Source organism: Exophiala oligosperma (genome assembly GCF_000835515.1).
Source record: "Exophiala oligosperma strain CBS 72588 unplaced genomic scaffold supercont1.3, whole genome shotgun sequence".
Lineage (NCBI taxonomy): Eukaryota > Fungi > Ascomycota > Eurotiomycetes > Chaetothyriales > Herpotrichiellaceae > Exophiala > Exophiala oligosperma.
In genome coordinates, this window is record NW_015622820.1 from 950901 (window position 1) to 973838 (window position 22938).

The 22938-nt window shown below is 51.6% G+C and overlaps 7 protein-coding genes and 1 non-coding gene across 8 annotated transcripts; 4 read left to right on the forward strand and 4 right to left on the reverse strand.

The window, feature by feature from the left end:
• Window positions 1–1658: 1658 nt before the first annotated feature.
• Window positions 1659–3505, forward strand: PV06_03156 (uncharacterized protein; the record flags this gene model as incomplete). Its single annotated transcript, XM_016403916.1, has 5 exons — window positions 1659–1689; window positions 1752–1896; window positions 1961–2330; window positions 2402–3159; window positions 3250–3505. 5 exons carry the CDS (start codon window positions 1659–1661, stop codon window positions 3503–3505), a joined length of 1560 nt encoding a protein of 519 aa, XP_016264921.1.
• A 126-nt stretch (window positions 3506–3631) lies between these two features.
• PV06_03157 lies at window positions 3632–3747 on the forward strand. The gene has a single exon (XR_001622152.1). It is a non-coding gene; the product is annotated as a 5S ribosomal RNA (ribosomal RNA).
• A 1915-nt stretch (window positions 3748–5662) lies between these two features.
• Window positions 5663–7045, forward strand: PV06_03158 (uncharacterized protein). Its single transcript, XM_016403917.1, has 3 exons — window positions 5663–6068; window positions 6133–6554; window positions 6623–7045. Exons 1-3 carry the CDS (start codon window positions 5889–5891, stop codon window positions 6708–6710), a joined length of 690 nt encoding a protein of 229 aa, XP_016264922.1. The 5' UTR covers window positions 5663–5888; the 3' UTR covers window positions 6711–7045.
• On the reverse strand, window positions 6715–8033 carry PV06_03159 (uncharacterized protein). The gene has a single exon (XM_016403918.1). It carries the CDS (start codon window positions 7909–7911, stop codon window positions 6946–6948), a length of 966 nt encoding a protein of 321 aa, XP_016264923.1. The 5' UTR covers window positions 7912–8033; the 3' UTR covers window positions 6715–6945.
• Window positions 8034–13159: 5126 nt separating this feature from the next.
• On the reverse strand, window positions 13160–16575 carry PV06_03160 (uncharacterized protein). Its single transcript, XM_016403919.1, has one exon. It carries the CDS (start codon window positions 16546–16548, stop codon window positions 13375–13377), a length of 3174 nt encoding a protein of 1057 aa, XP_016264924.1. The 5' UTR covers window positions 16549–16575; the 3' UTR covers window positions 13160–13374.
• Window positions 16576–16745: 170 nt separating this feature from the next.
• PV06_03161 (cytoplasmic tRNA 2-thiolation protein 1) lies at window positions 16746–19454 on the forward strand. The gene has a single exon (XM_016403920.1). It carries the CDS (start codon window positions 16770–16772, stop codon window positions 18030–18032), a length of 1263 nt encoding a protein of 420 aa, XP_016264925.1. The 5' UTR covers window positions 16746–16769; the 3' UTR covers window positions 18033–19454.
• On the reverse strand, window positions 17818–19629 carry PV06_03162 (uncharacterized protein; the record flags this gene model as incomplete). The annotated part of the gene is made up of 1 exon (XM_016403921.1): window positions 17818–19629. One exon carries the CDS (start codon window positions 19627–19629, stop codon window positions 18040–18042), a length of 1590 nt encoding a protein of 529 aa, XP_016264926.1. The 3' UTR covers window positions 17818–18039.
• A 975-nt stretch (window positions 19630–20604) lies between these two features.
• On the reverse strand, window positions 20605–21979 carry PV06_03163 (uncharacterized protein; the record flags this gene model as incomplete). The annotated part of the gene is made up of 1 exon (XM_016403922.1): window positions 20605–21979. The coding sequence occupies one exon, from the start codon at window positions 21977–21979 to the stop codon at window positions 20861–20863; it is 1119 nt and encodes a 372-aa protein (XP_016264927.1). The 3' UTR covers window positions 20605–20860.
• Window positions 21980–22938: the final 959 nt, after the last annotated feature.

A 22938-nucleotide genomic window follows, 5' to 3' on the forward strand; every position in this document is an offset into this window, starting at 1 on the left:
GCCACGTAGTCCAAGGCCTCTTCGGTGTCTTTCAAAGTACCCGTGGATGTGCCCATGATTTTGATTCCCCTCGCGATAAAGTCCTCGGGCAAGACTGGGATAGGTGACGGTTTGGGTGGTAGACCTATACACACCATCGTCCCAGCTTTTGCCAGGTATTTGACAGCATCGGCGTAGGCTTTTCCATTGGACGCGCATATCAATGCCCCAGAGGCACCTTTTCCCCCAGTCAATCTTTGAACCTCGGCGACGCTGTCTTTGCACTCCAAAACGTCGACGTACCCCTCGGCACCTAGAGATAAACAAATCTCCTTTTTGCCGGCGTCCAGACCAATAGGTCTCAGACCCATGGCCGTTGCATATTGAATCGCAAGATGACCCAACCCTCCTCCAGCCCCGGCGATGGCCACCCACGACCCTTTTCCTAGGTTTGCAATCTTCAGTGCTTTATAGACCGTCACTCCCGCGCACAGGATGGGAGCGGCGTCAGCGTCGTCGCTGATCTCATCCGGGATACGCACGAGGTACTTCGAATCGGCCAGGGCGTATTGAGCAAAACAACCCTCGACGTCTTTCCCGCTGATTTTTCTGTTTGGACAGAGGTTTTCGTGCCCCCCGGTCGTACACAGGTCACACTCCAAACAAACTCGGTGTAGCCATCGAACAGCGACTCGGTCGCCGACTTTCCAGACTCTCTCGTCGACTTCGCCGCCCAAACCGACAATGTTTCCAACCCCTTCGTGGCCACCGATCGACACCGTGGGCTGTAGGTACGGGAGGTCCCTCCTGCTGAGATGTAAATCCGAGGCGCAGACTCCCGTACAACTGATCCTCACAAGAACTTGGGTCGATTCTGGTGTAGGCGTTTCTCTCTCCCGGGTCGAAATTTTGTCGGTAGAGGCGTCCTGAATCGCCGCTAGAGAGCGACTCGGTACTTCTGAGGGCAATGATCCAGGCATTGCTTTGTTGCTATCCAACGGCGTCAACTTGAACCTCTGCTCCTGTATCGTCGTAAAAGAAGTGTTGCGTGACCTTGCGGGTAAGATAGTCGAAACATGTATCACAAGGACTGGCTTCTTCGCCCAGGATTCAACCCCGGCTCGCGTGGCATTGACAAACATCACCGGGGTCGTTTGATCTCCAAGAAATACTTGTTACAACAACAGCCGACGCTCGTGGGGTGCATGCATACATGTTCGATCATCGGTTGCATGCACCCGATAGAAAACGACCCCAATCAATCACATATCCCAATCAAGATATCCATTTCACTGTTAACAACATTCTGTTGAATCGGTTTCTCAGGGTCTGCACAGTAAGTACAAGTTTGAATGTACGGCATCAAAAGTGGAGAGTACTATACCCCATACGATTGGGGATGGGGCGTCCAGAGGATGTCTGCATCCGTGACGAATTGCACTTTTTGTACTGTCTGTACTGCATGTATCGTCTGTTAGGGACTAAGCTTGCATTCGCAAGAGAAGACGACTATGGAGAAAAATTGGGGGGTGGATCAAGATCTGGGACCGCGCCCCAGGAGCATGGGTGGTATAAGTACCCCTGCGAGTAAATCCAAACACACCTTTTGATGAGTATATATTTTGAGCCCGTACGGAGTAAAGGCTGTTTCGAGAATCTCGAAAATCCAGGAGGGAAAGATGGTATCAAAGACCGATTTAGCTCATTTTGGTATGCGCGGACCGAACTCTCTGCCCAACATTTCTGCGACAGGGTGACTAACACAGTAAAAGAAGGCGAGATGCGGCGTACAACAAAAGGTGCATTGGCAGACGCCAAAGATGACCCCTCCGGTGGCGGCGAAGAAAATCTCAAAATGCGTAACGGTATAGTCTTGATGCCACAACCATCCGACGATCCAACAGACCCATTAAACTGGTAAGGGCTTCCGTTCTAGGAGAGTGACACGGCAGACACTGAAGGATTTCTCCCCCCACCGCAGGTCGTATTTCCGCAAATACATGGCCATGATCACGATATCTTACCTGGCATTCGTCTGCTATATGGCAGTGACATCCCTCGTTCCCGGTACCTTGGAGCTGGCAGAAACGTACGGCACCACAAAAGACATCGCTGTGTACCTTGGAAACACACCTGTGGCTCTGTACGCGGTCGGACCCTTCTTGTGGAGTCCTTTGAGCCATTTTATCGGCCGAAGGCCTGTTCTGTTGATGTCGAATGTCATTGCCATCGTGGGATCAATCGTGGTCGCAAGTGCTCAAAGCTACGGTGCATGCATGGTTGGAAGAGTCATTCAAGGCCTGGGTGGATCTGCTTTCTGGACATTGGGTCCTGCTAGTATCGGTGACATTGTAAATACTCGCGCAACCCCCCATATGTTTTGAAGTCAAAAAAAAAGGCAAGCTGACCAGTGTGTGCCCAGTTCTTTCGACACGAAAAGGGCAAGATGGTGGGAATCTCGACACTCGCAATCGTCGTCTCCCCTTTCGCCGGCGGTATCGTCGGAGGCGCCATTATCAACAACAAGAGCCTGGGCTGGAGATGGTCCCAGTGGATATCACTCATCTTGATCGCAACTGGACTGCTGATGCAGATTGTCTTTCTTCCGGAAACCATATTTATTCGTGACCGACTTGAGTCCAACTCCTCCTCGCTCGAAACGGGCCGGGACAACGTCGCTGAGAAACCAGGTCTGTGGGCCAGGTACGGCATTCATCGACCGAAGCGGGACGCCAGCAAACAACACAGCTTCTTCTTCATTTTCACCCGTCCCTTTGTCATGTTCACCTACCCAGCCGTCGCCATGGCTTCATTCTGGTTCGGCGTGACGTACATGATGCACGTCGGTATCACGGCTCAGATCCCGCTGATCTTCCAAGGGCCACCCTTCCATTTCAACGTACTTGACGTGGGGCTGACCGCCTTCTCCGGCCTGATCGGTGCCTTGGTGGGGGAAGCCTACGCAGGACCGGCGATCGACTACATTGCGAGGAAGTGCTTGAGAGATGGCAAAGAATGGAGACCGGAAAGACGATTGAGAGCCATATGGCCAGCACTGATCACGGCTCCGGGCGGACTGCTCATGTTCGGAATCTCGATTCAATTCGGTGACAGCTGGGTGACGCCATTGGTCGGTCAGGGATTCTATATCTTTGGCGTCGAGATAGCCACAACTGTCATGTAAGTGCCCTTTCTGCGAGTTTTGCCGCAGGCTCTTTTTTCTCTTTTCGAAACACAGTAAAAAGCTGACGAGCTCCCACACACCCACAGCCAAACATACCTCTTGGAATCATATCCTCGCCAAGGAGCCGAGGCCAGTCTCGTCTTCAATCTCAGCAGAAACCTGTTGTCATACACGGCGCCCTTTTTCGTGCCACCCATGCTGAGACAAGTCGGTTTCAGCGCCACGTTCGGCGTCTTTGCGGCTCTGATCGTCTTCTTCTTTCCTCTGTGCATCATGATGCTCATGTGGCAGGGAAAGAGCATTCGCGAAAAGAGTGGCGAGCCAGATTGGAGTAGAGACTAAAGAATCGCGAGATTCTGACATGGGCGAGAGGCTACAGAGAGAAAAAGGCATATCTCCGAGACGATACTGACTCCGAAATAAAATCAATGGGAATATATTATCAACGTGTTAAATTCAATGTCGCAATCGACCATAGGACGAGGAGAACAGGGCTTCCCGTTCGCTCAGCCGTACTTAAGCCTCGTGCCGGTGTGTCAGTAGTTGAGTGGGTGACCATCAGCGAATCCACACTGTTGATTGTTTTTTTTACATCTTTTTGAAAGATTGATTTGAGGAGACACTGCTCTGCATGAGGAAAAATATATTAGAGCATAACAGAAGCAGACCCATAATATCCTTTTGGCAGGTATGCCGATTCGCTGAGTTATTCTCGTGGCACAACGTCATAGTTGCAGAATAGAGTAGGTCACCTACCGAATCCGGACGAAGGGGGGCTGTTTTCATGATCCAATATCGAGGGTTTCAGAGTGTATATTTCGAGACCCATAGCAGCGAAGAGGGCGTGCCGGAGAGTCCATTGTGAGTGCCCGCGATCATGGAATCGCTTGACTGATCGCCGGGCAGAGGCATGTTGACCAATCGCCACAGACAGGACGGGCTCAGGACCTACAATGGCCCGGAACATCCATCTCGCCTTCCTTCCCAGAAGCTGAAGCTGGCTGTCTTTGGGGTGCGGAATCTTCAGGCACACAGAAGTCCACGTACAAAGGAGAAAAGTGAGAAAAGACCCCCAAATTATATCCATCGTGCCTCTCCTGTCGCGCCCGGACACCCACCCGGTAGCCACTGCTATCAGTAGAACGAGAAAAAAAGAGGACGGGGCCGGTGTGCGTATTTGTAGCATGTGTCGGAGTACGTGCTGATATATTGAAGACATGTTTCACCATTGCGTTTGCAGCCTCAGGTCATGTATGTCTCGTTTTAACGTAACACAGGCAGGACGTCTGTGACTGTGTCCTCTTCGCCTCGGAATAACAGCCAATCACGCAAGCCGACCCCCTTCAAGGCGAGAGCGAAACTGAAGAAGATCAACAATGAGGTGTGCTTGCCGGTACTTGTATCCTGTGATCAAAGCAACAAGGTGGAAGGCAGCGCCTGCCAGGGCGAAAAGGTGGAACAATTGGTGAGAGTGTCCCCAGATATCAAAAGAGCCAGGACGTAGCCTTTCGGGAATGCTGGCAACAAACAACCCAACACCAGTCAATAGAGACAGCGCCTCGGCAAGATACCATTGAGATCCTACCTCATGATATGACTGACGCCAGCCCAACGAGTAACTGCGCTGCAAGATAGGGAGCATTGCCGAGATTGCAAGGATGCTGAACACGCCACCACGAAGAGCTCGTATCTTGCTGCCGCCACCACCAGTATCGAAGAGTGTGGCAGCGGCAGCCGCTCCAGCCCCCAGGTTGAGTGCCCAGTAGTTGAATCGGGTGATTGCATCACAATAGCAAGCATAGTATGTTGCTGATGTCCCGGCACCGACAGCCAAGATACAGATTCCCAAAATGTCCATCTTCCCCCAAAAGTGACGAACCTTGTATGAATGACTTCTAAGCGAGTGAAATGTGGCACTTAGTCCGAAAAAGACGGCTGCTGCAGCGGTTGAGAGGGCAACAGCGAACTGGTCGCTTCCCGAGAAGGTGAGTCCATATGTTCATGGTCTCCATGTGCAAGCATCTCCAAAGACGAAAGGATCGTCTATAGGAGTAAGTTGGCATTGGATGGCCCCCGACAATGAAGTCAATGTCGCGCAGGCATCCTGGAATCGGGTATTTGTTCCCAATATCGGGCCAGTAGTCCAAGTCTGGCTTATTGCTTCTGGATAATTGTTTGTTTGGCACCGCAGGGGCACGTGTTACTTCTCTCATAGCAGCGACGCTGAGGAGTACCCTGTGGCAATGGGAAGAGAGTAACAGCGTCAACAGGGTGCGGTACTAGGAGGAAGAATAGATAGCATCAAAGACGCAGATGTGTTCCGTGCCAGCTAGTACCATGTCGTCAAGGAGTTGGATATACAAATATAGGTAGGTTTGAGCGCTCAAACGAGCCTGGTTCATATGTGAATCTCGTTCTAGCCTTATTTGGATTAGCTTGAAATCGGTGAGACTATGAGACGTTATCGGCTATCGCCGCAGTCGTTCCTCAAACCCAACCACCCTGCATGACATCGTCGTTCTAATTGCGCTCAGTTCTGAGTACTAATACATCTACACAGACGCTCTGCGAAGTCGCCAAAATACCCTTTACAAGCTACAACTGAAACATTCGTCATTATCGCACCCACGATATCGGTCCTGTCCCCTTTCCTCTCGACGAGTCGACGACACACTCCTTCCGATCCCACTAGGCATCATCGAATACGGTCTCCTGAGCCGCAAACATGTCGAATCCACTAGATACAGACGCAGGCTCCGAGCTCTTCAGCACGTATGAGGCCGAATTGAAACTTGTCGAAGCGGACATAACCCAGAAGCTCGACCAGATCCCAGAAATTTCCGGCGAAGAGCGTAAAGCCGCCATCCGTGGCGCAGAAAGAGCGATTGACGAAGCAAAGGAACTGGTACGGGTTTACTCTGCCTGACTCCAGACACAACATCAAACATGCTAACGCTACGATGAACTAGCTGGACCAAATGACGCTTGAAAAATCGAACATCCCCACGTCCGCTCGGTCCAAAGTAAACACCCGTTTCCGCAACCACCAGTCCGACGTCGACAGCTTGACCCGCAAGCTGAAATCACTGGCGGACTCGGACCGCAAACAACTCTTTGGAGATCGATACACGGATGACCCAGAAGCAGGCCCGCGTGACCTGCAACTCGAGCAGCGCCAACAACTTTTGTCCGGCACTGAGCGACTTGGCCGGAGTAGCGACCGATTGCGGGAGAGTCAACGCGTCGCCCTTGAAACGGAACAGATTGGCGCATCGACGTTGGCCGACCTGCACCAGCAGAGGAATGTGATTGAAAATACACATCAAAATCTCCTACAGAGCGAGGGATACGTCGATCGAAGTGTCAAGACGTTGAGGGGGATGGCGCGTAGGTGAGACTCTTTGATATATGGCATGTGGCAAATGAGCAAGAACTTATCATGCTAACCGTGAACTACAGGATGGCTACCAATCGGATGATCACCATCGCCATTATCACGGTTTTGGTACTTTTGATTATTGGCGTGATTTACAGCAAGTTCAGGTGAAAGGCGACACCAGATATTGAATGGTCATTTTGTCGGGCTGGCGTTTTTGGAAAAGATCTATTAATTCTGCAATTGTACAGAGGGATGGGAGTTCACGCTTCGATGTGTAGCGTTCCAGATGTATTGATTCTGCGACAGAGCAGATGGATGCAAAGTGTCCGGCTTGGGGAATACAACGTATATGTTGCCAAAAAAACGCAACGGTGATCCATAGCGCTTTTCAAACAATAGGCTTCTAACCTGTATACCTGATGAGACCAAGGCCTACGTTGAGGAGGAATCCGACCACCACAGCCATCTTGCGCCGCTGACTCCATATCCCTTCCTCCCTTACACCCCACATGAGGCAGCCGATGGGCCAAAAGAAACCCATGGCGGTGCCAAAGATCATATCATCCAACGCACCAACCTGCCCGTCATCCTCAGTCGGCATGCCACCTCCCATGCCATCGCTCAAAGTGCCTGCCTCGCCACCTGCATTCGAATTATCGAGCCACCTGTCCTCCATATCCCGCAAGGTGTTCGGCGAAGGCATGGTGTCTGGGGTGTGCGTATGTGCCTGAATGGCCAGGAACTGGAGGCGCAGCGATTGGACCTCGGCAGCAGTGAACCCTGCATTCAATAGTCTCTCAAACCCTCTCGGGATGGGCGTTGTAGTTGTCTGCTGTCCCTGCTGATCCTGATGTTGCTGTCCGGATGCAGCAGGAGCAGCACTACCATCAGCTGCTTCCGATTCTGTCGTGGCATTTTGAGACGTTGCGGCCTCCTCCGCAAGTTCGGCTGCCGACAGCACAAGATCCCCAATCGAGCAATGAATATAGATCCGTGCCTGGTTGGGCTGGTCGCGTACGGCGAGTTTTCCCTTGTTCTTGGCGCCGCCATTAGAGTCATCATACGGCCCCGGCGTACTTATGCGACTTGGAGGCCGGGAGACGGTGCGCTTCAGTGATGCCGCGAGCGGGACATCATCCACGAGGGCCTTGCCCGCGTAGATAAGCCGGATGCGGTGTTTGGCGTATTCATTGGGGAGGCGACTGCGGATGAGTTGTTTGAGGGTGGCGGTGTTGGCACTCAGGGATCCCGGGAGCGTGAGGAGGAGATCGGCAAGCGAGGCAGAGAAACGGATGGTCAGGTCAAGATCATTGTCCTCGTTGAAGGAAGGCGTGTTGGTGGAGGTCGGGACTTTGAGGGAGCTGGACATGGGTGATTTCTACCCTGGGACAGTCGCGAGATAGCAAAACAGACTTGCCATCTGCATACTGTGGGCGGAAGGGGGATTGGACGCCTTTGGGGAATAGACAACAGAGAGGACAGCGTCGTTGGTCGTGCGCAGGTAATCAGAAGCCAAACGAAGTGCAGTCGATGATGAGTACTCTATTGCGACTGGCGTTCTCTTGATCCGCCGTTCTCTACTGCGAAACATTAGTGGAACTATTGCCACAATCACTCTCTTTCATTTCGGTGCCCAAGTCCAAAATATTGGACTTATACAGAGTATTATTCGCCAACTATTTACGCTGAAGCCCCCTCGACCTTCGATGGATAATATCAATTAGGAGCTGAGTAGGTTCAACATGCACGGGTAGTAATTTGCCTCGACGCGAAAGCAGTCCGCCAAATACTCCTAAGCAACGGCGACACTCTGCTGGGCGGGGGCATTGACTGAAGTCTTCTTCTGCTGCATCCGCTGTTTTTCTTCCTCCAGCATCCTTGCTTGACGTTTGACTCGCTCTGGTACCACTTCCTCCCTCTTACCCTGCATCTTCCAGCCTCGAAGCTTCTCTCGACCACCTACTTCTTGTATCGTCTTCAATTCTACCAGGCTGTACTCGCTCTCTTCACTTCTGTCAAATTCAAATGGCTTCACCAATGACACTGGTGGGTTGGTGATGATTCGAGGCAGGCGCCGGCCATTCGTGGAAGCCGAATGGACCATCAATGGATGCAGGAGAATGACATCCCCGACGTTCCCAGTCATCTCGTGAAAGTTCTCATCCGCACAGCCTTGGACAAGCTTGGAGTAGAAGTCCAGCCCATTCTCGAAGTTTTCCGTTCCTCCCACCGGTGTCATCCTTGGAAAGACGCCCTTGGGATGGTCGTGCAGATGCCTTGCGATTTTTCCGACACCTTCTGAGCATACCCACGTGCCGCCACCGTTGGGGAGAATATCTGTGAACAGCGGGATGACCAGGAGACCTTGCTCAGGGGAGTCCAGAAAATGAACGAAAAAGTCGCCGTCGACATGCCAGCCTTTGAGGTCTTTGGGGTGAGTTACCTTGCCCTCGTTCTCCTTTGTGCCCAGATTTACGATAAAGGCATCGCGCCAGATTTTGGAAGGTTCCGTGATTTTGTCCTCGCCACCGACGAGCTCACAAATAGCATCGAAGGCTTTCGGTGCAAAATCTTTGATGGCGACTGAGTTGTGCGAGGGCATGTTCGTTCGCTCTGTGGTCCAGGTCTCGGGGTTCTGGGGATCGAATCCTAGGCGCGTCCAGACGTCCTTGGTCCACTCCTCGGCAGCTTCGCGAGTGAAGCACCCAGGAACACGAAGGAAGCCATATTTCATAAACGAGTCCACTTGTTCAGGAGTAAGATGCTTGAACTGTCTGCCTTCCATTGTGGGTCGGTGGTCAGTGAACAGTTATCCGGTACTGTCGATTTGAGATGATGTTGGTATTTCTCCTTCTGAGTGAGATTTCTCACAAATGTATTCCTCGAGCTCAGAATATTGATATAGGACTGCTTTCCAAGAACGGCAAGTCTGATGACCAGTGGAAATGTTTTCGCGGCTACCTGGTCAATATGGTTTTGCCCCGGATTTATTGTTGCCGATCGATCCCCAACACCGATAATATAACCAATTTAGCCGGATACCATTTCAACAATATAGAATATGGCATGACATGTCGGGACCCAAAGCTCAGAATCTCAAGGTCTCGCAGAGTATAGCGATGAAATATCTCGGCCTTGCCTCCGTCCGGCTGAATGACAGAAGGCTGCGGATACGAACTGGCACGTCAATGAAACCAATTCAGTCAGCCAGACAAGCTATCTCGGCAGAAGTAACGAGAGTTTGAGTTTGGTATTGACCCTGACTACTGACTATGTCTTTATTCTTCTGGATTCACACTGCCCATAGCCTTTGAGCTATACCTATGATGGAGTCTTGGCTAACTTGACCCTCCTGGTATCAAAAAGCTATAGGCTCCCAGTGTGCTTCCGCCCCAGTTCAGGTCCTAACGGTTCTGGCGGTGGAGACATATACCAAAGCTGGAGTACCTGGAAACAACAGAAACCCCACGGGCAAAAGTGCACCGTTTTACTCTAGCTCACCATGAGCACTCCACCCCTTCAAACGTACTCTGTTCATCTCAGGGAGTCACCTGGACCATGGTCACGCCGCAAATGGTCCCATAGAAAACCTGGTCTCTTACCAATTCCAACGCCAGAACTTGGCATGGTCAATCAATCAAGTCCCCCGAGGGCAAGATGCTCTGGAGGTGTGAACTGTTCATGTGGTCGGATAGCCTATACATATAAAGACATGTTTGCAGGTTGCCGTGCCGCATAACCGAATCGTTTTCTTAACATTGAGAGGATCCTCTGATTCGACGAATACGCAGTCATTGTTTGTGTTGTGGCGTTTTTGGGACCCTTGTTTGGGGTAAGGTGCCTCATCTCCATCGCTAGAAGAACAATCCTGGGGGCTCTCGGGGCACTCTCCTATTATCCGGCTGCGGCTGAATTTATTGAGGGTTCAGCTCTACCGATTCTGGAAAATGATCCATGACCTGCAGCAGCTTGCTTGACTCGACATGATGTTCGATCGCGAGGCCAATCAGGTCTTGTCTCGTGCCACATGTAGTGGGTACCTCTCCCAGGCAATATTGTCCACCCTGGGGTATAGAGAATGGTACAAAGGTTGGACTTGTCTCCGAGATGTGAAGAGTCTGATATACTTCCATCCAGACAGGAGACCTTGGAAGAGAAATAAAAGACCGGGACACAATGGTTGGTATTGCAACGGTCCATCCAGTTCACCAGGTGGAGCGAGAAATCGCCGTCGCCGAAGCCCCCGAGCTGCGCAGGGTGGTCTGGTACAAGGATGCCGGACTGAGAAAGCTCTATGCGTTGGTGATCGCGTTGTTCTTTGCATCGGCGACAACAGGTTATGACGGGTCTGTGTTGCCGTGTCCTGTCCGTGTTGAGGTGTAGACTGATGGCTTTCCAGATCGATGTTGAATGGCTTGCAGATCCTCGATGTCTGGCAGGACTACTTCGACCACCCTACCGGCTCGATCTTGGGCCTGTTTGGGTCCATCTACAGCATTGGAAGTTTGGCAGGCTTGCCCTTTGCGTAGGTTCACGTCTTTCTTTCCCCCAGCACACATGTGTCGGGCAGTATACTGACCGGCACAAACAATAGACCATACCTCTCTGACAACTTCGGCCGCCGGATCGCCATCATGGCAGGTTGTGTTTTCCTGTTAATCGGGGTGGCAATACAGAGCGCGTCGCAAAACTTCTCCATGTTCATCGCCGGTCGCTTCTTCGTCGGTTTCGGAAACAGCATGTGTTCGAACTCTGCACCCTTGCTGCTCACCGAACTCGCCCATCCCCAGCATCGAGGTAGGATCACGACTGTGTACAACCAGCTCTGGGATATTGGTAGCATCGCCGCGACATGGATCACCTTCGGCACCTTCACGATCAAGAACAACTGGTCGTGGCGCATCCCTTCGATCTTCCAGGCTTTTCCGACCCTCATCGTTTTCATTGCCATCTGGATGATCCCAGAGTCCCCGAGATGGTTGATCTCCAAGGACCGTCATGCAGAAGCCCTGACCACCCTGGCAAAGTATCATGCCAACGGCGACGAGACAGACCTGACTGTGCAGTTTGAATTTCGAGAGATCAGGGAAACCCTGTACCTGGAATTGCACGCCAAAAAGTCAAGCACCTATGTCGACTTTCTTAGGACAAAGGGGAACCGGTACCGGCTGTTGCTCGTCGTCGCTCTTGGTCTGTTCTCGCAGTGGAGTGGGAACGGGTTGACCTCGTACTATTTCTCGCTTGTGATGAACAGTATCGGGATCACGGACAAGCAGGAGCAGTTCAAGATCAACGGTTGCAAGACAATCGTCTCAGTAAGTAGCCGAGAAACCAACGGCCGTACGCAGAAAAAGAAAAGGCAGTTAACATGTATGTGTAGCTCGTCGTCGGCTTGATCGCCGCAGCAGTGGTTGACAAGGTCGGGAGGAGGCCGTTGTTCTTCAGCGCAACACTGGGTGAGTTGGGATCTTTCGGGAGGCCCCAATATCAAACGCGGTGAATGCTCATCCCGTGGTATACAGGAATGTTCATCTCCTTCGTGCTCTGGACGGTCTGCTCTGCGCTGTACGACCTCCACGACAACCTTGCCGCCGGAAAGACGGTCATCTTCTTCATATTCCTGCACGGCGCCTTTTACAACATCGCCTGGTCGGGTTTGCTGGTCGGCTACACGGTCGAAATCATGCCGTACAAGCTACGTGCGAAGGGCTTGATGTTGATGAATTTTTTCGTCCAGGCAGCTCTCGTGTTCAACCAGTAAGGGCGACGCACACCTCGGACGTCTACGGCGCCGTCGGATTTTCATACTGACGTCTCACACAGGTACATCAATCCCATCGGACTTGCACACTTGCAACCTCGTTGGAGATTCTATTCCATCTACTGCGTGAGTGCCCCCCCGCCCCCCCCCCGACTGCTCAGTCTCTTGGTCCTTTGTCCAGGGGCTGTGGGTGCCGTTTTGTACAAAAAAGGACTGACGTGTTGATTGTACCCGACAGGGCTGGCTCTTCTTCGAACTCGTCTTCGTCGCCCTCTTCTTCGTCGAAACTCGCGGCGTCACTCTCGAAGAGGTGGCCAAGATCTTTGACGGCGAGGACGCCGAAGTCGCCCACATTGACCTTTCCGCCGTTCAAGAAAAGGTTCAACAAGTCGAGGTTTCGCAGGTTGAAAATGTCAAGCCGGAGCAAAAGGTCTAAGTCGGATTTCTTCGAGGGGGGCAGGGGGCCGGGGGAGGGGGGGGGAGAAGGGATTCGTTGTCTCACACACACACAACACAATGATACTGTAGTAGATCCAAAGCGTACCGTGTACATTCTAACAAGATGAGCCGAAGGAGTACGTACTCCTTTAGTATAAACCGTGAGCTTGAACGTAATTCACATGATAACCTCCTCCCCCTTTCCCCTTAACCCACCAAATACATGTATAAATCTACCATCCAACGTTTAAAAAGAGAGAGTTTGCCAAATTTTTTGTTCCCCTCCCCGTCTTTTGCTGTACAAAGGGAAGCCGCTATACTCCTTGATATATAGAGAGATCCAGGATCGTTCTACTACCTTGAACGTACCAAGGTGATTATGATATTCTCTTGTTTAAAAAGTACCCGTAATTGAAAACGGAGCCACAAAAAATTTATCGCTATTTTACAGTGTCATAGTCTACTTTGTATAGGCATCTTTTCTTCATAAGTGCTCTCCTCAACCACTGCCAAATACCTACATATGTACTGCAGTTGCAAGGGACATTTTTCCTTCTTTTTGTCTCACAAAAAAAAAAGAAAAGTAAAAAAGAAAACACTCTCATGACTTGTGACGAGCTTTCCACGACAACTTTATTCTCTGACCTTTCTCGTATCACGACTGCCTTCGTCATCCCTGGTGGGAAACCCGAGCTTAGGTATCTTCTTTTTCTTCCCACGCTTGTCGCCAAACTGCTCGTCGAATTTCTTGATGTCTCTCAGCGAGCTCATGTCCTCCGAGATACTGGCAGAGATATCTTCAAGGGCCTTGTCGAAATGTTTCTTGGCCAAGGTCCGTCGTTCGGCATGTTGATATGGTTCCTCTCCCTGATGTAATTTTGCAATTTCGTTCTCTTCACGGACGCAGTTCAAGGCGGCGGCAACGGCCACGTTCTTCAAATCCGAGCCCGAGTAGAAAGGCGTCCGTTTGGCGAGGTCGGCCACGTCGACGTCGTCTGCCAGCTGTTCGTGTCGAAGATGGATCTTGAGAATCTGCAGTCGGTCCGGTTCGGTGGGTAGATCGACCAGCAAGCGACGAGGGAGACGACGCAGTACGGCATCGTCCAGGTCCATGGGTCGATTGGTCGCAACCATGATGAAAGCACTACCAGAGTCATTGCTCATGCCGTCCCACTCTTTCAGAAATTGGTTGAGAAGTTCACGGTGGCTGACGCGCCGGCCCTGATTACTCCGTGCGCTGAACATGGCATCGGCTTCGTCCAGGAATACCACACACGGTGAAAGCTTCTTGGCCAAGCTGAAAAGAGCCTTGACATTCTTTTCACCTTCTCCCACGTACATATCGTTTATATCTGCCGCACTAACCTCTAGCATCGTCGCACCCGATTCCTTGGCCACTGCCTTGGCCGCCAAAGTCTTACCTGTACCAGGTGGTCCGTAGAGTAGCAGACCCGGAATCTTGTCCGAGGCTAGGACACCATATTTGAACGCATCGGGTCTGACCAAGGATAAGGTGGTCAAAGTTTGGAGAGTATCAATCGTCTCTATAGGCATGTGAACGTCGTTGAACGTCGTGGCGATGTTTTTGGCTTCGATGATACCGCCCATAAGTCGTTTCTCATATTTTGAAGCTGTCGCTCGGATCGAGGCGAGTCGTGAGTCTTCTCTGGGAGGAGCAGAGGAAAAGGAACCTGTTCGGCCGGCAAATTCCAGCTTGAGTTCAGCGCTGTTCTTCTCCGCCCATCTCATCTTGGTCTTGTCACTGTGGTTCAAGTGGGCTATTGCGGCACTGATGACAGGCTCAGAGAGACCTTGAACCGCAGCAAGGGATTCCTGCAATTCTGCCTTGTCGGTGATACCAGGGATGTCTTGAATTGGAGGAGCAGCGCCGGCAATATACGTCGCCAGCCTTTGCACATACGAGTAACTCCAGATCTGAGCTTCCAAATACGATCTGTCGCTACGAGCAAGATGGTTGAAAAAGTCACGTCGCCAGAATCCGGGTTCCAGGTGAGCGAAGACGGCCGGTTTTTGCCTTCGCATCAAATCCCACAAATGTCTCATGTTGATCGTTGCGATTCGTTGTTTCCGGTCGTGAAGAAGTGCGAGCTTGGATGTCGTGTTCGGTAATACTGGAGTGATAACGATATTATGAGATATTTCATCTCGATCGCCAAGTTGAAACGTCTTGATACCCTCTTTCGTCAATGGATCCGAATCTTCCCTTAGGGTGTCAGTCCCGACGAGAAGCAGAGGTGAGCCTAGTTTTCTCTGTCGAGAAATATCCTTGTACAGTTCGTGTAGGAATCCAAGCCCTAATGAAGTCTCCTGAATAGATTCAAGATCCTTGACGTGAATTATTATAGCGTTCTTAGGAAGTCCGTTTTGTTTTGCCACAGCTTCACGAGCCTCTTGTAGAGGTGTCTTTCGCTCACTCCCATCACCATTCTGTGGACAATCCTGACCTGCCAGGAGCTTTTGCCGCTCCGAGAGACTGGCCAGAAGGGATGGGAAGATTTGTGGCGTTTCACGGAGTCTGCCAGTCTTCAGACCTTGCTTCGACCAGCTGCCCCCGGGCGAGCCTGGTCCGTCTGAAAATATCTTCGTCAATCGCCGTCCAAACATGCCTTCACCTGATCTGCGCTCCGAACTCCCGAAAAGTGATTTGAGGTCTGGAAGGAAAGGCTTGCCGATCAACACCGGCATTCCCAATGGTGACGAATTAGGTGGGCCTGACAAGTCGTCAACCTCCATTTCCTCTTCCTCATAATCATCGTCTTCTTCTTTGGATTCTCGGAGCCGTTTTGCAGCAGATGGGTCGGAGAATGCATCGTTGTAAACATCGTAACTGAACATGCGGCTGGAGCTGATAACACCAGGATCCACAGAGGCTTGTGCCATCAAGCTCGCAATGTCCTGAGCATCCAGGACCATAAGATCGCAGCCCAGGTCCCGTGCGAGATCTTCAACAACATGCTCTAGCAAAATGTCACCATCTTTGCCCGCGTACCGCAGCAGGAGATGTTCTCTTAACCCTTCACTTTCTTGGATACGAGAATGAGCCCCGGGCAGTTGCAAGAGGCCTCTGGCAGTTCGCATGACTTCTTCATACTGCTCGTCTAACACGAAATATCTCTTTTGAAAGGGTCCATCTGGTCTGGGAAAGGTCGAAGAATGGTCGGGATCCTTTGAAGGCTCGGTTTGTATTGTTTTGTCGTGGTCCGGAGAAACGTGGTGTTCAACAGGATTGTCGCTTCCCCCAGGGTGACGAGGGGGTGCTCCGTCCGAGCTTGGAGAGAGGTGTCTGTCCAAGGGTTCGCCGGTCACCAGGTCCGCAGCCACTTTCTGTACCCTTGAGCGAGCGCCTTGTGCTAAGTGTTCTTCTCCGTACAGATGGATATTACTATGTTCGAACCACTGCGGGGTCGAGAAAGTATCGCCTGTGGCTGACGTTCGATTGCGCATTCGTCGCCTGGAAGCTGACCCATAATAGTTCGGTGTAGAAGGAGGAACAGCATTTTCCGAATTGGACGGTTCGCTCGGGATCGAAGGTGCTACGGACTTCTTTTTCTCCTCCAAGAGAGCCCGTCCCTTGATTGCCGCCGCACGTGCATCTTCATTGCTCTTGTCGTTGTCGGTTCCGCGACCGCCTGTAGGACTTGGGTTGTTCGAAGCTTCCTGCGGAGTACGAAAGCGAGGTGTGGTATGAAAGGAGCGAGTTCGACTCGACTGTCTGCGGGCACACTGTCGGCAGTTCGAGGCGATGATGTGCGTGAACCTTAGTTCCGCTTGCAAAGTAGAAGGCATTCGAACGAGCGACGAAGGAGCGCATAGATTAGCTTGATCAAGAACTACCCTTGTATAAAAGTTGACAAACAAATTCCATGTGCAGTGGCGCATCAACCACGTAACACTCCACCGTACAAAATGCACTTCAAACTCGGAATTTCAACATCTTTTCTCGCCGCCCGTCGATTGCAGGCGATTAATTTTCTCGCATTCCACGACAAGATCCTTGCGACGGTGCGATGCCTCCAGTCGTATGTGAGATCTGTAAAGACGCGCGAGCGGCCGTCATCAGACCCAAAAACTCACAGAAGATTTGCAAACAGTGTTTCTTGAATGTTTTCGAAAGGGAAATTCACGAGACCATCGTGAGTAATAATTTATTTTACCGTGGCGAGCGAGTGGCGATTGGTGCATCTGGGGGGAAAGACTCGACAGTGCTCGCTTCGGTCCTCAAGACCTTGAACGAGCGACACGACTACGGTCTGGATCTTGTTCTCTTATCCATCGATGAGGGTATCAAAGGATATCGAGACGACAGTCTAGAAACCGTCAAGAGGAACGCACAACAATATGCCATGCCGCTCGAGATTGTGGGCTATGACCAACTCTATGGCTGGACCATGGACCAAGTCGTGGCCCAAGTGGGCAAGAAAGGCAATTGCACCTATTGTGGGGTGTTTCGACGACAGGCACTGGATAGAGGTGCCGCGAAACTGGGTATCAAGCATGTCGTTACTGGGCACAACGCAGATGATGTTGCGGAGACTGTCATGATGAATCTTTTGCGGGCCGATCTACCTCGACTCTCCCGAGCTACGTCTATTCTGACGGCGAGTGCAGCGAGCGAAATCAAACGGAGCAAGCCACTCAAGTATGCGTACGAAAAGGAAATTGTGCTCTACGCCCACCACAAGAAGCTGGATTACTTCAGCACGGAATGTATCTATTCACCCGAGGCATTCCGTGGCACTGCAAGAACGTTGATCAAAGATTTGGAAAAAATCAGACCCAGCAGCATCTTGGACATTGTCAGGAGTGGAGAGGATATGGCCACATTGGTGCCCCCGGAAGTCAGGAGCGCCGCAACGTGCGGTGCGCATGCCGAGGAAGATACGAATGGCTGTGGATCTGGCGGTGCAGCTGGTGACTCAATGGCAAAGATCGAGGAGCAACTGGTTGCGAACACGTTGGCCGGCGAGAGAGAAACCGAGATCAAAATCCCCGAGGCTGCTCAAGTATCTCGGCGGACCTCGAAGTCTTCTGCCACAAACACCCACGATGGACGACCGAAGCGACAGCGTCGAAAGATCGTCAAGCAAGTCATGGGCCAGTGTGAAAAATGTGGCTACCTATCGAGCCAGAGGATCTGCAAAGCATGTACCTTACTTGAGGGTCTCAACAAAAGTCGACCTCGCAACGCTATCGAAATAAGCAATGGGGACCAGCAAGAGAGCACGGCCTTGACGAGCCGTGTGGCAGATCTTTCGATCTCTGCTGGCTGAAGATTGCTCAAGCAGTCTTTCGCCGTGAAGCTATCCGTCGGTCGAGCATTGCGGCCAATGCGGTACATGCGTTTCCAACGAGCAACATTGCTATCTGTACGCTCAAAATCAACGATCTCGATACGTAGTTCTTCCACGTCAAGGCAGGCCTCGAACCTCTGGAAAATGTCGAATCGACGAAGTCAAAGGGGGGTCGAGCGCCCAAGTGGTCGACAGCCACTGACAGACCGCTGCTGAATCCATCCTCGTGAAAGCCGTATTTCGTCCAAGCTCCACAGTAACTGATGTTCCTGGTGTTCTGAATGCGCGGCAACAGTTTCTGGGACCTGATGGCGGTGGCGTTGTACAGGGGATGAGAATACTCCCAGATACCTTGGGCCAGCCGAGGCTCCGGCATGTTCAGTGGATTCAGTGTTACCAATACCGGGCCATATTCGTCTTCTGGTATGTGTTGCAACAGGTTCATCCAGTACGTCAGGCATACCTTTGAGACGTTCTGGCTGTTGGTGGGAGGGAAGGGGGATTCTGTGATATAGTTCCAGGCGGACCATGCTATACGTCTCTTTGGCATCAAAGCGAGGTCCGAGTGGAGGACCGCAACATTTCTACTCGTCTGGAACCCAGAGAGTATGCCGACCTCTTCCTCCGTCGCCGCAGACTTCAGTATCTCCAGCGCTTGATCACCGTGGGTCGCGAGGATGACGTGGTCGAATTCATGATCCCTCCCGTTGGTGGTGAGCACGACCCTCCCGTCCAGTGGCCGTACCGCCGTCACCTTGCTCTTGACGTGTATACGGCTCCTGTCGAAGCCTCGGAGCACGGCGTCGAGGTAGCGCCTCGACCCTCCCGGTATGGTCATCCAGTCTGGGCGTTTGGCGACGGTGCTCAAGAGGTGGTGGTTGTACATGAAGCGGACCAACGTGACGGCGGGGAACTCCAGGGAGCATTTATCCGGGCTCGTACTCCAGACGGCGGCCGTCATGGGGATCAGGTAGTCGTCCCGGAATTCCCGGGAGTAGTTTTCTCTGTCGAGATAATCACCGATACTTTCTTGGGCTGCCGCCACCTGCTTGGTCTTGGTGGTCTTGGTTGCTGTTCGCACTTCGTCTGTAGATTGATTTTCGTCCTCGCTCTCTTCATCGTCATCGGACTCGGCCTGAAGGAGGTCCAAGGCGAACTCGTTGAAGCGGACAATGTCGAATATCATCCTCCACATTCCAGGGCTGAAGACGTTTTTGGTCTGGGCAAAGACGGAACCGAGAGAGGTCCCGGCCCACTCGAAGCCGCCCTGGTCGCGGGAGACCCCGAACGTCATCTCCGTCCTCCTCGTCGAGACCCCGACTTGGTCCAAAAATCGTACAAAGTTGGGGTAGGTCGCGCTGTTCATGACGATGAAGCCGGTGTCGACGTCGACGGGGGTCCCGGGCGCGCCGCCACCGTCCGCCGACGGCGCCTCGAACCTGACCGTGTTGGTGTGCCCGCCGAGTCGCGACTCGGCCTCGAACAGGTGGACTTGATGGTCCGTACTCGTGTCCAGCGCCCAGAGGGCCGCGACGCCCGAGCACCCGCTCCCGACGATGGCCACCCTCTTCCCCATGTGGCCGTCAAGACGCCCTCCGGGTCGGCAAACGGACTCGAGAAAAAAGAGCTCTTCTGTTTGTCTTACGTTTGCACTGGGTCGTCATCAACCCCGTCCGGGGATCGGTCTGTCTTCTTTTTTTGTTTTGTTCTTTTAAAAAAAATCCTCGAGGAGATGCTCTCGTACCTTTACCCCAAGTAGAGACGATTACGACGGCGACTCAAAAAATACAAAAGCAAAAACTCGCCATCAACACAACTCGGGGAGCCTTTGGCCCCAGTTAAGAACCATTCTGTGTTTTGAGAAAAATTCTTCTGACTGAATAACCATTGATGTATGTAGGAAGTTATATCCAGTATGCATGATGACATCGATGATCCGTCGACAATGATGAATATGTAATTCAATGTCTTTTCGGGGGTACATTCACGTGCCGAGAATACGCTAAAACTATGCCAAGACCAAACCGTAACAAACTTGTCCTACTGGGGAGTATCAATCCATCCAGCGACCTTGTCTCGTTCAACGAGTTGTAATCGCCCATGGTTCGATCTGGCGCTTGAATCCCCGTACTAAAGGCAATGCCAACAGTCGTTGAAGGCATGGAGTCCGTCCATTCATGAAAACAACAGGTACATTATCTTAATATGCTCCGAATCAAAACCCTTTTTGCCCTTGTATTTGTATGTCGAGAAGACTCCCGATGTCAACGCCGGTCGGGTGAAGGGGTATCACTTGGTATCTCCTTTTTCGTCTTCCTTTTTTCTTTCGTAACATAACGTCATGTCTATCATCATCGTGTCGTATCGAATCGTATCGCATCATGATAATGGCGCGTTTTCGTTGTAATTTTGTCGAACGTCGACCGTCGTTGTTGCTTCTCATGTCTTGTCACTCTTTTCTCCCTCTACACCTGATAGATTTTGCTGAACAGACTCTCCTATGGTCATCCTCTTTCCTCTTTTGACCGTATTTTCATACTCCTCGGTCGTGGGCCGCAGTATCGTCCCCCTCTTTTTCTGCCTTCTCAGACGCAACCTTGTTTTCTTCGAGCACAACCACAGCAATCCCCGTCGTACAGTGCGCTCTCCGACCAAGTGAAAAGACGATACCTGGTCATGTTGCATCCAATCCAATCGGCCTCCAACAGCGGGTTGTCTCGTCTCGCCCTCATCTCGCCTCGTCGTCCGTCCCCCGGTGTGGTTCAGGAACATTCTGTCGCAAACATATCTCAAGACATAGGTCATTCTCATCCATGTCCGTTGCCCCACATGATGGCTTCTTCCTCTCTACTCGGCTTCCTCCCATAGACGATATAATGTCGCTGATAGGCATGTACGTCCTTATTCTTCGTGGCCTTCCTCACCTCGGCGAGCGAGACCTCAATCTCCTCGCGTGTCCACTGTAGCCCTTCCACCCCGAACAATTTGTACGTGAATCCCGGTAGGCCGGTCAACCAATTATTCAACCACCACCCTCCAATGTTCTTCAGATGGGGATCCCTCGGCCAGGGGCCCAGGGGGATCTTACTGACATGTTCGTGTATGTCGACAAAGCCGGCCTGCTCCATCCAAGTCTTGATGTGACTCGCGACCCGAACGGGCCGGGGGGGGTCAAGGGCCCGGGCGGCGGCACGGTGTAAATTATCGTCCCAGGCCTTCAGGGGCCACTTGTCAGGAATGGTGTCGTCGTCACTCACAGGCGTCGGATGAAGTTCTTGAATCTCCATCCAACCCGTCCCCGGGGTGATGTACTTCCTCGCCGTACGGATCATGTCCTTGTAAGAGACGAGACTGCCCGCCAAAAAGCGGGCGTGGCAAAAGTCTACACTGTCCAGGGGCCGAAGCCAGTCGTCGTCGCTGCAGTCTTGGATCTCGAAACATACGTTGTTCGGCACGTCGATGGGTTGGACCGCGGATAGGTCGATGCCTGTGATTTCGGCGTGTGGGAGGATATTGGAGTCGGCAAGTTCGATGGGCCACTGGCCGGTGCCTGTGCCCAGGTCGAGGACGTTGTAGACATGGTCGGGATGTAAAGGAGCGAAGAAGAGTCTGTTGTGGAGGCGGTTGAGGATTTCGTGTTGGTTGTCGAGACGAGTCGATTCGTCTTCATCGTTGGGGAATAGATAGCTGCCTTCTTTGTACCGATGGTACCGACGTCCCCAGAACATGGGATAATCCAGGACACTGGCATGTAGAGAGTGGGTGTCGAAACTGGCTTCGTCTGAAAGGGCGGGATTCGAATCGGGGTCTATAGGTGAGTCCATGGTTTGGTTGGTGACGAGGGTCGTCGTCGTCGTCGTTGTTGTTGTTGTTGTTGTTGTTGTGAGTGGTGCAATGGTCTTGGCATCAGATTCGGCATCTGACATGCTTTTTCGGGTAGGGATGGTTGTGAAGAAGGAGAAGAGAACTGTAAACGGTGAGGAGTGAGATTGGTGTCATGAATTTGGGCCCCCGAAAGGGAAGAAAAAAGGAGTGAGGATTTTTGTTGTGCGGTATGGAGCAATGTATTGTTGGGTAGGTAGATACGGCGGTACGAGTGACAAAAAGGGAGAGTGGAGGAGGACAACAATAAGAACAAACAATAACCAGTGTCTTGTGTGTCTTGACTTTTATTAGACACCTGTGAAGGATAACACGACCCGAGGGAATGGGACAGGAAGATGGAGTGTTTGAAAAGAAGGGTGCAGAGGAGTCACCTGCAGGCATTATGGAGTCAGACCGCGCGATCTGTCGAAAAACTAACACTTGTACAGGATGGTTCTGGGTATTTATGCAAGACCAAGTGATGGGGTTGTCTTGGTGCTGTAACTAAAAATCCGACTAATGCGTTGAAAAAACCGAGTTAAGAGAGACTGGGAGGAGCTATTTACTTACTATGGAACAAGTACTCCGTACGTATGGAGAATATGGAGTACAGGAGAGACAGACTTATCAGGGCGAGGAGTTTATCTAGTATAATGTTGTAAGTCTTTGGTCGAAGTAGTTGTTTCTGGGGTTTTTGTGTACAGACAAGATGGTTTGTCTTTTTTGTTCGTTTTTATTTTTTTCCCTCATGTTGATTTTTTCCCTTCGTTCGGGTGATGTAGTGGTTTTTGGGGTACGAGTTACGAGTACGAGGTGGCGAAAGGAAAAAGTGACAGGAGACAGATTGAACAAGGCGAAGATTCTTTTAAGGTACAACTTCGGCGTGTAGTCGGTCCCAAGTGTCTAGGACAAGGACAAGGGCAAGTACCTGACATCCCTGAACAGTATTGTAGGTTAGATACTCGCCAAGTTAGCCATCGTATGAATCAAGACTTCAATCCCAAAGAATACCTAGGGAGGT

Bases quoted from the DNA above. Each gene is read 5' to 3' on its own strand.
- PV06_03158 (XM_016403917.1), top strand. From the start codon at position 5,889: ATGTCGAATCCACTAGATACAGACGCAGGCTCCGAGCTCTTCAGCACG. The intron at 6,069-6,132 runs GTACGGGTTTAC...ACGATGAACTAG, and splicing joins TTGACGAAGCAAAGGAACTG to CTGGACCAAATGACGCTTGA. The intron at 6,555-6,622 runs GTGAGACTCTTT...CGTGAACTACAG, and splicing joins TTGAGGGGGATGGCGCGTAG to GATGGCTACCAATCGGATGA.
- PV06_03159 (XM_016403918.1), bottom strand. From the start codon at position 7,911: ATGTCCAGCTCCCTCAAAGTCCCGACCTCCACCAACACGCCTTCCTTC.
- PV06_03160 (XM_016403919.1), bottom strand. From the start codon at position 16,548: ATGCCTTCTACTTTGCAAGCGGAACTAAGGTTCACGCACATCATCGCC.
- PV06_03161 (XM_016403920.1), top strand. From the start codon at position 16,770: ATGCCTCCAGTCGTATGTGAGATCTGTAAAGACGCGCGAGCGGCCGTC.